At 42.8% G+C, this 13,182-nt stretch overlaps 2 protein-coding genes across 6 annotated transcripts; one reads left to right on the top strand and one right to left on the bottom strand.

Moving 5' to 3' along the window:
- The first annotated feature begins 116 nt into the window (after positions 1–116).
- Positions 117–11,098, top strand: srpk1a (SRSF protein kinase 1a). Of its 5 annotated transcripts, XM_085905199.1 has the most exons (17): positions 117–236; positions 2,032–2,086; positions 3,850–3,977; positions 4,099–4,207; positions 4,319–4,406; positions 4,542–4,629; positions 5,056–5,162; positions 5,309–5,474; positions 5,551–5,576; positions 5,763–5,988; positions 6,104–6,400; positions 6,482–6,582; positions 6,981–7,088; positions 7,237–7,306; positions 9,026–9,118; positions 9,200–9,292; positions 9,697–11,098. In XM_085905199.1, exons 1-17 carry the CDS (start codon positions 224–226, stop codon positions 9,879–9,881), a joined length of 1,953 nt encoding a protein of 650 aa, XP_085761325.1. In that variant the 5' UTR covers positions 117–223; the 3' UTR covers positions 9,882–11,098. The 5 variants fall into 5 exon arrangements, with proteins under 5 accessions (XP_085761325.1, XP_085761302.1, XP_085761314.1 ...); XM_085905176.1 differs by lacking the exon at positions 9,026–9,118; XM_085905188.1 differs by lacking the exon at positions 9,200–9,292.
- Positions 11,099–11,787: 689 nt separating this feature from the next.
- lhfpl5b (LHFPL tetraspan subfamily member 5b) lies at positions 11,788–12,907 on the bottom strand. Its single transcript, XM_085920225.1, has 2 exons — positions 12,499–12,907; positions 11,788–12,083 (listed from the first exon to the last, which is right to left on the bottom strand). The coding sequence occupies exons 1-2, from the start codon at positions 12,905–12,907 to the stop codon at positions 11,788–11,790; spliced, it is 705 nt and encodes a 234-aa protein (XP_085776351.1).
- Between the last annotated feature and the right edge of the window lie 275 nt (positions 12,908–13,182).

Genomic DNA, 13,182 nt, shown 5'->3' with positions numbered 1-13,182 from the left:
TCAACATTGTTTATAGTGATATTTTTGCTACCATGATTTCTAATTCCCTATAATTTAAGTACTTACCAGCGTAAAAATATATCAATTTCAAAAACGTTGATTGTCATGCAAATTGTAATTTCTGCGTGCGCAGTGTCAACGTCTGAACCCTCTTCGCCCTCACCCAATACGCATGCGCCAAACATTCGGTCATTGGCGCTGTGGCTAACAGCGAAGCTACAACATGGAGAGAAAAGGTAAACGTTTGCCACACGTTGTCGGAGAAACGTTGGTCGCCATGTCATTCTTGCTCTACCCCGTGTACGGGGAACGTTGTCAGACGTAGACCCGCGTCAATGTTTTAATCGAATACGTTTGTTTCGTATGGTTAGCCGCCGCGAGCTGGTGTTAGCCGTGTGAGGATTAGCTAGGCACATAAAAGCTTCTCGTTCTTTCTGTGACATCTACGACGCCTTTTTCTCATTTATTATTTTACAGCAACACGCCTTTCATCTAGTTATTATTTGCACACGCGTCTGTTGCAAGTATTTATCTGATCGGTATCCGGGTGGTTCGCTTTAAAGCTCTACACTGTATTACAAAATGATGAGCGCTGTGTCCTCCGCTGTCAGACAGTTGATGGATATTTTGGAGATATGAACAGAAAACAAATATATGAAATACAGTACAGTTAACCTTGGTCTAAAATTAACCAACAGTACACGCCCCCACGCCAAAAATGTCCATAAATGTACACTAAACTAGGATCTCCATTCATTCTTTTAAATTGCAAATTCATCTTCCAACATCACCTTTTTAAAATCAGTGTTTACAATCAGGTGTCAACGATAACCCACCAATTGTTATTGCATAGGTTACTGTTTATTTATACTTTATGTCCAGCACTTTTTATGCAGCAGCTGTTCTTTTAAGGCAACATGACAGGATTTCCCACAAATGGAAATCTCTCACTAGGCAAAGTCTGGTTGGATCTTCACGAATATTCAGTTCAGATGGATTCCTTATAAACTGGGGGTTTTGTGTCTTTTTGGGAAGAGCTTTTGTGTTATTTTGCCTATTGAAAATCTTGTCAAATATGTTATTTCTTAAGATATCAAGAAAGATTAACATTTTGATGTACTATTCATTGACTAAAGGAGCTCATTAGCATCCATTGACCACAAATATTATTTAAAGTAGTGGATTGTATTTTAGGAAGAAGAATAATAATGATGCTAAGCTGTTCAAATTTTGCAACGTGAGCCTGTGATGTCATTTAGGAAAAAATAGAAAATATCAGCATTGGTTGCCATGGTAACAGGGCCTTTGTCACAGAGATACGTGATCTCACTCTATCTTGCAGGAGCTACTGGATAGATTTAGCTGAAACTTGCGCACATACTTATAAAGCTATTGTGTGCAACTACACTTTTTTTCCACCTAGAAAGTTATTTGTGCTTGATGCTATTTTTGCCTTAAATTGAAAGATGCACCCTCAAAATGACTGCATTCTTCAAAAGATTAGTAAAATGCTCCTTTGCTAAACAATGTGAGTAGTCATAAATTCATATTCAAGCTAGATCATCCACGACAATACTTGTTGAATGTGGCCCGGTAGTCATACGTTGCTTACCTAACTTTTCTCGCCTTCATGGAGACTTCAAGTAGAGGAGTTGGACTGGCCTCTTTATTAGGGACAGCTAGGAGGAAGTAGAAGCACGTGTTATTTTTATGCTTTGGTTGTTAGTTTTATAATCACAGGGTGGCAAAAGGAGATTCGATAAAGTAAAACATTTTTTTGTAAAGAACAAAAACCGACTCCTACCAAACCTTGTAATATATTACCATCTGCTGGTCTTTTTAGCATTTTTTTAAGTCCAAATACTGACGTACAGTATCGGCACAATAACAGCGCTTCGCTGTTTTGCTCAATGCAAGTAGAACACGTTTCACTTTTGTATGTGTGCGTGCGTGCGTGTATGTGTCTCAACGATACATTTCTGAATCAGCCAAAGTGCGATAAAGCAAACAATCTGTCTCTTATGTCCGCAGTTTTGGCTCTTCAGGCGAGGAAAAAGCGGGTCAAAGCCAAGAAGACCTGCAAAAAGTGAGTTTTGATCCCTCTTCAATGTGTTGATACTTCTCTCCCATCTTGCTTATTGTTTCTCATCTTACAGTCCACATATTTTCATTGGCATTGTCTTTGTCATTCAAAATGGACTATTGAACAATGTGTTCTTAGAACTGCAGAAGAACCGCTTCCGCTGCAAAAATAAAAACAAACTCGTGATGAACTCATGAATTAGCCAATTACGCGGCATCATTTACACTACATCGCAATGAAAAATCCTGAACGAAAGAAATAAAACATTTTGTCTCAGTGCTTTAGTGAGAAGCAACCATGTCCAACAGTATGACGAGTATGCAGCGCACATCAGGATATTAATTGTCCCCCACCCCTACTGAATTCTTTGTTAGAATTTTAAATTACAATTAGATAGCAAACATTTGTATCTTCCTCTACCATACTAACGCAGTTGTCGTCCCCTTCTTCCCTCAAACTAATCATGCTGCCGATGGCATCCTCTAGAGTTGTTATGTAACAGCCCAGGGGTAGGCTATACTGTATAAAGCGTGAAAATAAAGAAGCCCGCATCAAGCCACAGAAGCGTGGTGTTCTTCTGAGAATTGCGTGGCATGATATGATGGACAAAAGTGGCACAACTAAAACACCCAACATCAGCAACTTTGGATGATACCTTTCTCCATACATGGCTCACGTGGGAAATAAAAGCACAAGCCCCAAATCACGCAATCGTGAAGAGATGTTTGGTTTCTAGTTGTTTCTGTTCCTCAAAGAAATGTGACTGAATTTGACATTTTAGATAGATTACATTTTGACCTGCAGTTTGTTTCAGACAAACTGTGCATTTATGTGTTTATTTTAGTTAATAAACAGCATTTGAAGAGCAACATGTATATTTCAATTTCTCATAATATACTATTTACCAATTCGTTTTTTCCTATTTACATTAAATCAATGAAATGAGTTTCCAAGTGCAGAAACATGCAAAAAGCTTTAACTGAAGAATTTATCTTTAAATTACATAAGAAGAAATCTGTACATAAGAAAGATTTACTGACCAAAAATAATGTATGTACGATGCCCTCTAATGTTGAAGGACACTGTCTGTTAGTGTCGTCTGGTGGTGAACTCTTAGAATGCAATGAGCTTGATTCAAAGCGTGTGCATTTTGCAACACGAGCACGACGGTGCCACAGAAACGGAAATGGTGTGAGAATAGTGCGTATTACTGTTACTTGAATTTGGATATTTTTTCTGACAAATTGGCGATGCTTCCAATCCAAAGAGTATTGTCATCATTAAAAGCCCCAAAATGATTTGACACGTGTACAGTAGCAAAGGAAATTCGGGACTTCTATTTCAATGTTTTTATGAGTCACTTGCCACTGGTTTGAATGCAATGCCATCCTGCTGCCACGTCGTATACTGCAATTACCATTGAGAACAATGCCCAACTTAGTTTGAGAGGTGGAGGCAGCTGGAAATGAGGCTTCTCCAAAATTTCCATGGAGGAAAACCGCCAAGAAAGCAGCTAACTATATAGATCCAACTCGTTTTTCACAGTGTTGGAAGAACGCTGAATGCTTTTGCTTCCACCCGCAGCTATTGATTGTCGAAGGCATTCCATAGCCCTGCTGTTATGGCACGTTAGTTACAGTGTGGAATAATCCCAAATGGAGGACATTCTCTGTCTTTTATGTACTCTTTCCCACTGGCCGGAAGCCATCACAGCAACAGTCCACATTAGTAGCTTTCATAAAGGCAAAATTATGGATTGTCAACAGGCAACAGGCAAATCCCAGAAGTCGTCAGCAGGCCCAACACGAAGCTTCGCCTCAGGAACCTGAAGAACCCGAGGAGATTCTGGGCTCTGACGATGAAGAGCAGGAGGATCCCAACGACTATTGCAAAGGTGAGTCTTCTTGAAATCCTTACCTGTCAAATGGACGACAAAGTGGTATACGACAAAGTGGTCATCTCATCCATGGCTCTGTCGACCTGATCTGTGATTGTAATGCTGTTTTCTCTTATAGGCGGCTACCATCATGTAAAAGTAGGTGACCTTTACAATGGAAAGTATCATGTCATTCGGAAACTGGGCTGGGGACACTTCTCGACCGTGTGGCTCGCCTGGGACATCCAGTAGGCATTTTTGCTCTGGATTTTCACTGCAGTCTCTTTGCTAGCATGCCTTCTAGTGGCAGTTGACCCGCACTGGACCTTAAAGTGGTGTTTTTTCTCTTTGTTTTGTAGGATGAAGAGGTTTGTTGCAATGAAAGTGGTCAAAAGTGCAGAACACTACACAGAAACTGCCGTGGATGAGATCAAACTTCTCAAGTCTGTAAGTCAATGCTGCCGTGGGAACAATTATAAATGGGCACCATAGCACTTGGATCCCGTTCAGTCGATATTTCATCATCACATTTAAAGTATTTTTTACGCCAGTCTGGTGCTGATTGTAATTCTTTGCGCTCAGGTGAGAAACTCAGACCCTGACGATCCTAAACGGGAGATGGTGGTCCAGATGTTAGATGACTTTAAGATTTCCGGCGTCAATGGAACTCGTATCCTTTATTGCTGTTTGACACCTGCTCATTCTGGGTCTGACTCATGTTTGATCCATACAGCTCTCAATATGATGCTTCCGCATATTTGGAGATATAGGATTCGGTTAAATGAAGAAAAGGACACCATGGTCCCTGAAGTATCTTGGAACTAATTACGTATTGCCAAAAAGTTACATCAACAACCCACAAAAACGTCAAATGGCTTTTGGACAGGTGGCAAGTTCCCATCAGCTCAATGTTTCTAAATGGAGAAGAGCGCTTTACCAAATGTAAAAAATTGGCACAGCCGTTATGCGCTGAGCTTCCTGAGATGCGGCTGGCACAGTCTGTGCAGGGTACAATGAAGTCTGACGACTTTGCAGGCATTCTGTTCAGGAGGGGAACGACTTTTTCGTTGTTGTGATCTTAACGTTGTCTATTCAGATGTCTGCATGGTATTTGAGGTTTTGGGGCATCACTTATTGAAGTGGATCATCAAATCCAATTACCAGGGTTTGCCTCTACCCTGTGTAAAGAGCATCATTAGACAGGTGAACCTGCACAATCAACACACACACACACACACACACACACGCTTATCTTTACTCTCATATTGTTTCAATTTTCATCTTGCATTGATTGATTGATAGCACAAAACCAGGTGTGATTGCTTATCACAGCCCAAATTTGCTCTCAGGTTCTTCAGGGCCTCGACTATTTGCACACAAAGTGTCAGATCATCCACACGGACATCAAGCCGGAGAATATCCTGATGAGCGTCGACGAGCCGTACGTCCGCAAGCTGGCGGCAGAAGCTACGGAATGGCAGCGGACGGGAGCGCCGCCTCCCTCGGGCTCAGCAAGTACACAATGCGCTTCTGATGTCCACACAGACGTGCTGACAACCGTGTTGTACTAATGACATTTTTTGTTTCGCAGTTAGCACCGCACCTGCTCCAAAACAGGTACACCCTTTTGTCTGGCCATTTTCATTTTCGCAGTCTCTCTGCAATTTTCCCAACGTGAAATCATGAACTCTGCTCACACACGAAACACATGACTTCCTTCACCCTGCAGATACCAAATTTGTGTTTTTGCAACCACCGCAACACAAGATGGAAAATACTTCTGTGTGTTTCCCTCTTCAACAGATTGTAAAAATGTCCAAAAACAAGAAGAAGAAGTTAAAAAAGAAACAAAAGCGACAGGCGGCGTTGCTGGAAAAGTGCATCATGGACCTGGAAGAGATGGAGAAGATCACGGAGACTCGAGAGGAAGACGATGAGGTCGACGAGGAGGCCGAATCTCCAAAGGCCCGGGCCTGTGCTCCTCTGAAGCACATGCCTCTGGAAGATGTAGGGAACCAAGACACACAAGGTTAGAAGTCTTAATTTCCCATGAAATCATCTCTTACAGCGCACTGTTTTGGTTTGGTATCAATATCTTACAGTGATAAATTGTGTGAAAGGCGTTCATTATCGGATGGTTTCAGAGAGCGTCGTGAATGCAGACGGGTTGGCCGAGCTGAACTGTAATGGACATGCCGAGTCGGAGCAGAGACTACCCCGGTGGCGGGAGGAAGACCAACATAATGGAAACGTTGCAGAGAAGAAACACCACACCATCTCAAACGGCTTGGACCTCAAGGAGGAGCTAGACACTGACATTGAAGGGGCACACTGCAGCGGGGTGTCTGCCAGGCAGATTTGTGCTGGGCTGGGGGAGGAGCCGGGCGAGAACATTTGTCAAGAGCGGGAACACGATGGAAGTGAGGAAATTCTGCATGATGGTCAGTTTGACACAGGCTGGCACCTGCTTTCTGATGTTCATTCAGTCTTCTTAGTGCTTTCTTATCTCTGCTCTGATGTAGGCAAGCAAACGGCGGGATCCCTGCTCATCAACCCCCTTGAGCCAATCAACGCAGACAAGATCAAGGTCAAGATTGCAGACCTGGGAAATGCCTGCTGGGTGGTGAGTCGTCTTATCGTGACAGACAGACAGACAGACAGACAGACAGACAGACAGACAGACAACCTTTAGCTTCCTTCATACACCTGTAAATGGAACGCATTTATCTAAATCACATGCTGCCCAAAGCGCTTTCACATTCACTCTACCACTGAGCCAAGCTGCCTGTCAACCAAATCAAATTATTTTTGTAGACATTTCTGTTTCCTGTTTTAAGTCCCACTCATTTTGCCTACAGCCTCCGCTTCTCATGAGACCAAAAACTTTTCAACTTGAGAATCAACTTCCACAGAAATAAGAGCTTTTTTCTTTCCCCCTTTACAGATAAGACAAGACATTGAACACACAATGTGGAAGACTGTTATGTTGAATTTTGTCTGTTCTTCTGCTTTTGTTCTCAGCACAAGCACTTTACAGAAGACATCCAGACACGGCAATACCGCTCATTAGAGGTACTCATTGGCGCAGGTTACAGCACACCGGCGGATATCTGGAGTGCGGCCTGCATGGTAAGAGGGACTGCATCAAATCACAAATATCAAACAAATGCAACCTGGCCAGGCCTTTTTCACCATTGCGGCTACAGGGGAGCAAAATGCTACTTCTTCCTTGTCACTTCATAAATTCTTTTTGATGATGATACTGTTGTCGCCTCAGGCATTTGAACTCGCCACAGGAGACTACTTGTTTGAACCACACTCTGGTGAAGATTATTCCAGAGATGAAGGTATGACCCAGACACCCTCTTCTTCTCCATTCCCTATTATTCATGAAACTTATTCCGTAGCTGTACAGAGTTAAATCCATGTGGATCTAACTTGACATGTTATTTTGTGCTTAAGGAGCACACATGCTAATTGAACAAGAAGTTAATGATTGGCAGGCAGCTGACAATATTGGAGTTTTCAGTAACTACGACTACATGGGACCTGTTAAATTAGCCTCAATGTCCCTGTTACACTTGAATAGAGGATCTTCATGCTACTACTTGATTAAAAGTCAGCTAAGAGCACATGAAGACATAATGAGAAAGAATTGTGTGATGAAGTGTCACCATTCCTGTGAGTACCCCCTTCCTCCCCCAACACTGGCGACAGGGCGATCAACAGCTTCATTACCTTGTCTTCAATGCTGCCTGCGTGCCTGCTTGGCCCTCCTCCTCCTCCTCCCCTTCCGCCTCATTATTATAATTTATTTAACCTCATGCGTTTTGTTTGGCTTTGATTTTGCTCCAGCATGTCATGATGCTCTCACTTGAAAGTGTTCCTTTGCATGCTGTGCTGCTGTTTTTCCACTTGAGACTTCCTTCACTTGCAAATTGTTTTTCAAACATTAGTTTGTCTTCCCTTCACACATGCTCATTTCATTTTCTGTGAGTATGTGCATGCGTGCTTGTGTCATGTCGTCATATAATCGGTGCTTTAACAAAGTGGTCATTGTGAAGGCTCTATGCATTATTGTCCATGGCACAGACAACCGATTAAACTACGTTGTCACTAGCCGCTTGTTTTTCCCCTCCTTGTCCTTGCTACATTAGTAGGAAGCGGGATTTGTTAGTAGGAAGCAGTTTTTCCCCCACATCAGCTGTCATTTCTTCCACAAGTTGGTTTGTAAGTGTCAGAGGACTAGCGCTAACAAAAAACCCCTGCAGTTTCAGTTACATTGTACCATCTCGTCAGAGTCCGCAAGTTATACATTCATTTTTAAAATGCCACGCCCTATTGAAAAAGTGAACAAATTCTGACGCATTTGAGCACAGCACTCGTCTATGTATATATGTCTCAGCGGAAATGTAGCCTTAGGAATTCATCTGACTCTTTAATCCCATTTTGGACATATGTAAGTACCATGACTCGGTCTGAAAAGGGAGTGTGCCTGTTTGGCCCTGCCATTCTTTGAATATTCTTCTCTTACCTACCCCTCCCTGTAAGACACACTCAGTGCAGTGTGTTTGTTTGCTCGCTTCCTGAGCCACATTTAGTGTGGAGTTTATTGCAGTGTTGACCAAAGTTCTTATTTTAACAGAAAAATAATGTGTGTGTACCCAAATGATGGCGAGGGTCATGTCTCAATTTACTAGCTAATTTTCAGTGTGAAACCTTTTTGTTATTGTATGAATGACAACAGCAGGTTAATTCTGCCATCTAGTGGCACTCCCTATGTCAGCGGTGTAGAGAGATAAACAAAGATAGTTGTCGTGAATAAATCAGAACTTCAAGACCGATGAAGTGCAACAGGATCATTCCCACGGCACAAAACATATATCGTCTAATTGTGCAAACGCTTGTTTGTCGGCCATTCTGATGTTACGGACCGCCATCCATGAGCGGCTTACCGTGTCAGGCTGTCATTGTCATCCGTTGGCACTCCATGTGACTGTTTTGCCATCTCCTCTCTTCCTCACCTTTTTTGTCATTGATCCGCTTCTGACGGGCCTTGTCTCCAGACCACCTTGCTCTCATGATCGAGTTGCTCGGTAGAGTTCCTCGCCACTATGCTCTGAGCGGGAAATACTCACAGGAATACTTCACAAAGAAAGGTATGCTACTTGTGTGTTACTGACACTCTTGTCTCTGTGGTCTTTGTCTTTCTCCCCCATGCAACTGTGTGTGCGGTGTAGATCATATAGCGCTGATCATTGAGCTGCTGGGGAGTGTCCCACGTAAACTCATATTGAATGGAAAATATTCCAAGGATTTTTTCACCAAGAAAGGTAAAGAAAAAATGTCATTTGTATTACAAGATCCTATAGCAGTCAACTCATCGATGATCAAAGCCATTGATCCTTATTTTCATAATCGAGTAATCGTTTAGACACCTCGTTTAATTGAAAAGTGTCCAAATCCTCAGACTTTAAGCCTTTCAACATTACAATATTATTTTAGTGTGGGAAACAATGTTCAACATTTTAGGCTATTTTCTGACACATTATGGACCCAAACCCATCACTGAATCTTTTTTCATGTTTGTTTGTCGATTTTAAATAATGTCCCCCCCCCCCCACACACACACACACACACACACACACAAAAAAAATGACAGACCATTTTTCCCCTCCCTAGTTTACATGGAATGATTTCAGCATAAATAGATTTTAAAGGTGTTTTCTTCCCGCAGGGGACTTAAAACACATCACCAAGCTGAAACCGTGGGGGCTGCTGGAGGTGCTGGTAGACAAGTACGAGTGGCCCCGGCAAGAGGCCGAGTGCTTCGCCGACTTCCTGCTCCCCATGCTGGAGCTGGTCCCCGACAAGAGAGCCACGGCGGCCGAGTGCCTGCGCCACCCTTGGCTGGCCCTCTAGTGGACCTCCATCCCCTTCCACTCTCTCTGGAGAATGCAACAGATCACTTTCCACTTTGGGCATATCATTTAAATATTTATTTCTCTTGGTTTGCGTATGTGTCGGTTCTTCTCTCAGCACGATAGGGATGTTCCTCAGTCGACTCGGACTGCCGTACCCAATCCGTAGGGACCTGTTCTTGTTCTACTAGTGTTTCCTTGTTTGTTCTACTCCTGCACCAAAAGCAACCCAAGCAAACATAGGATATGTAGCCATGTCCCCACATCTTCATTTGTGCTGTCTTTTTACCGGGTCTTTTATCTTCTGTTCAACATGTATAATGTACATTTTTGTATTTGTAAAGAAGGCTTAGGAAATTGCACACGGACGGGGCTGGCATGTACACTGACTATGGTAACGTTCTTGCAGCATTGTTACGGGCAGACTTATGTGGGTGCTTGTCTGTTGATGCACAAACATCATCATCATCATCAAAATGTTAATGCTGTCTCATAGCTTAAGAATAATGATAATAATAGATGCAATAATTTGCGAATCCCTTTCAACCTCTATTCATCGGAGAACAGTGCAAATACATGCGAATAGGCTCGACTAAAATTGTGCTTGTGCTGCTTTCACCTGAATGTGTACTCGGAAAGGATTTGCAAATATATTTTTCCACACAACAAAGGTTTATTTGGTGTTTTTATTTAGCTACAGTGCAACCTAGTGTAGAATTTTTTTTTTTTTTAAAGGACGCTGGTGTTCTTTTCGAGTCAAGACACGTATTTTATAATATCAAATTCACTGCACACCACTAAACAATTTTCTTTATCACTAAATGTCACTGCCATAGATTGTGATGCATGATTTCTAGTAAAATTCAGAAAGTTGTTCAGTTTATTGGCAGTCAGTTGTGCTACAGTGACACAATTCAGAAATTTAGTGCACCGGGAAGCCACAAAACAAAAAAACAATGCCCATTGAAAAAGAGGGGGAAAAAAAGTGAAAATAGTTGTAAATATCTGTACCAAAGAATTTGCCTCTATAAATATATAGTATTAGTTACTATGTACAGTTTGTAACAAATCTTATATCTTGGCTAAAGTGATTTAGCTGGTTAGCTGTGTTTTAATAAATGGACCGAAAATGTTTGTGCTTGGTTGTATTGTGTGGCCGACAAGTACATATGTGTGTGAGCTCAAACTTAAAAACTCAACCTAGAATAAAAATGTTGCATACCGCATCAGTTTCCTTGTTCTATTGAAGGAACCTGTGTCATCCACAGTGACATCTTCGATCTTTAAACTGCAGGCTCTTCAGGGGTTTTCTGTGAAGTGAAATGGAAATGATGATTATTAGAGAAGCTTCTACAACTTGTTTGGCAAACCTAACAATTACTGAACATTAATGCGACACATATTATTGTTAAAACCTGATTTGCAAGAGAAAAACAGCACAGATACAGAATCAGCCCAAAAAAATCATCAAGGGTTACTTGCATCTCTGATCTGAATAAATTGTTAATATAAAATGTTGACCGGTGTAATGGTGAATTATAAAATAAAAAAAATAAAAATCTGTAATGAAACAAACTCTAGACAGAATAATAAGCAGTAGGTATATTTAGTATAGGCTTATGTTAAAGATTTTTCCGTATCTAATTAAATAATTTTTCTATTTTGGTTCATTATACTTACTATAAATCTAAGTAATAAAAAAAAAAAGCACATGTTTGAATTAGTTTCCCTCGCCAAATCTACTGTACAAATGAGCTGGCCAATTTGTCTGTTTTAGAAAACATTAACATAGCCTGTCACGGCAAACTGACCCATTATAAAGAAATACATTTAAAAAGAAAAGTATAATCTGTGTTAGCAGCACAATTGTTTGTATACTTAGTCATCTTGGGGATGAAATTTCTGCTTTAACTTTTAGTTGTAACATCAACACAACATCTTGCGTTCCCCCCTGGTAAGGCCTTACCTGCGCCCTCCGCCTCAAAGTCTTCCGGGAGCAGTTTGTCCTGCCGGTTCCCCAATGTGAAGGAGAGAAAGGCCAGCAGGAGAGCATCCAAGATGCTAATGATGGCCAAGATGTAGGCCCAGCGCACCGTGCAGTTCCCCAGGCTGTACTTGTCCGTCCGCTGGCCGCACATCCTCTTCACCTCGGGGGCATCCCAGCCGTCGGGGTAGATCATGCAACCCATCACCATCAAAACGGCTGTGAAGACCATTCTGAACTTTCAGGTCATGAAGTAAACAGCCTATATTGTTGAATTTAAACGTCAATTTCATAGAACTAACCGGTTAAATCCCCCCGCCCCCTCCACTTAATTTGTGTCTCCCTGTGTTGGCATTCTGGTATTGTTGCAGCTCGGCGCAAAGGTGCTGTTGACGCGACACCTGACCAGGTGGCTGACATGTAACTGAAGCCCCAGCAGAGGTGTCAGAATGTTTGCACTGACACCAGATGCACAAAGCACGCCTGCAACAGGAGCCCGGCATGCCCAACACAATCAGCCTCCGTTTCAGAACCAAAGACTTGAAGAATGCACGTTGGACATCTTCACTAACCATAAGTCCAAATGAAATAAGTCACAATTAAGTTTATTTTTTAGCTTAACTTTGTGTCTTACCAGAGGCCAGCTGCATCCAGGCGCAAATCTTGTATACGCTGCCAGCGTTGCAAAAGAAGAAGAGGCTGAAGCACACCGTGGTGCCCACCACCAGCAGCATGGACGTGGCCACAAAGAACATGGCAGTGCGGAAGGCCGGCGATGGGATGGAGCCGAAGTCTAGTAGGCTCCCCTTGCAGATGAGCTCCGAGGTGAGCGCGTTGCCGATGCAGTAGTGAAAGAGGCCAAAGTAGCCCGCCTGCGGCGTGTTGACGCTATCGCCGATCCAGAAAGGCTGGATGAACACCACCACCGTGATGATGACGAAACACATGGTGAACACGCCCCACAGGACGCCGATGGCCCTTGAGTTCCTCACGTAGTTGGTGTGGTAGATGCGCGCTGCCTCCTGGGCTGGAAGCAGGTCCATTGTCGGGACCGTTGGTGAGGGTCAGGTTTCAGGTGGGATAGCGGGTGGCCGCTCAAACGCCCGTCAGTCAGTCAGGCAGTTCAGTTAGTCGCGCCTCTGCTGCATCCGTGGCCGCCTTGCCTGGACTGAACTCGTTCGTGGTGGATTCAACTTTCAGCACCATGGAGAGAGGCGTGACTTCGCCTGCAGTAGTAGAGCGTGTGGACAGTGTTTGTGGTTTTGTAGTGTACGTGTAGAGATGCGAGGCCTAAAGATTGATAGTAAGACTTTTCATA

This window comes from Syngnathus leptorhynchus, chromosome 1 (assembly GCF_054491065.1).
Source record: "Syngnathus leptorhynchus isolate UIUO chromosome 1, UIUO_Slep, whole genome shotgun sequence".
NCBI classification, from domain to species: Eukaryota; Metazoa; Chordata; class Actinopteri; order Syngnathiformes; family Syngnathidae; genus Syngnathus; species Syngnathus leptorhynchus.
Note: the sequence above shows the minus strand (reverse complement) of the source record. Positions and strands in the feature narration are given on the sequence as shown.

What these genes read in the sequence shown, in the direction of transcription:
- srpk1a (XM_085905199.1), top strand. An exon ending in TTCCGGCGTCAATGGAACTC is followed by an intron (nt 4,630 to 5,055) that starts GTATCCTTTATT and finishes TTGTCTATTCAG; the next exon opens with ATGTCTGCATGGTATTTGAG. An exon ending in TAAAGAGCATCATTAGACAG is followed by an intron (nt 5,163 to 5,308) that starts GTGAACCTGCAC and finishes ATTTGCTCTCAG; the next exon opens with GTTCTTCAGGGCCTCGACTA.
- lhfpl5b (XM_085920225.1), bottom strand. Translation starts at nt 12,907, where the DNA reads ATGGACCTGCTTCCAGCCCAGGAGGCAGCGCGCATCTACCACACCAAC. An exon ending in CTGGATGCAGCTGGCCTCTG is followed by an intron (nt 12,084 to 12,498) that starts GTAAGACACAAA and finishes TGGTCTTCACAG; the next exon opens with CCGTTTTGATGGTGATGGGT.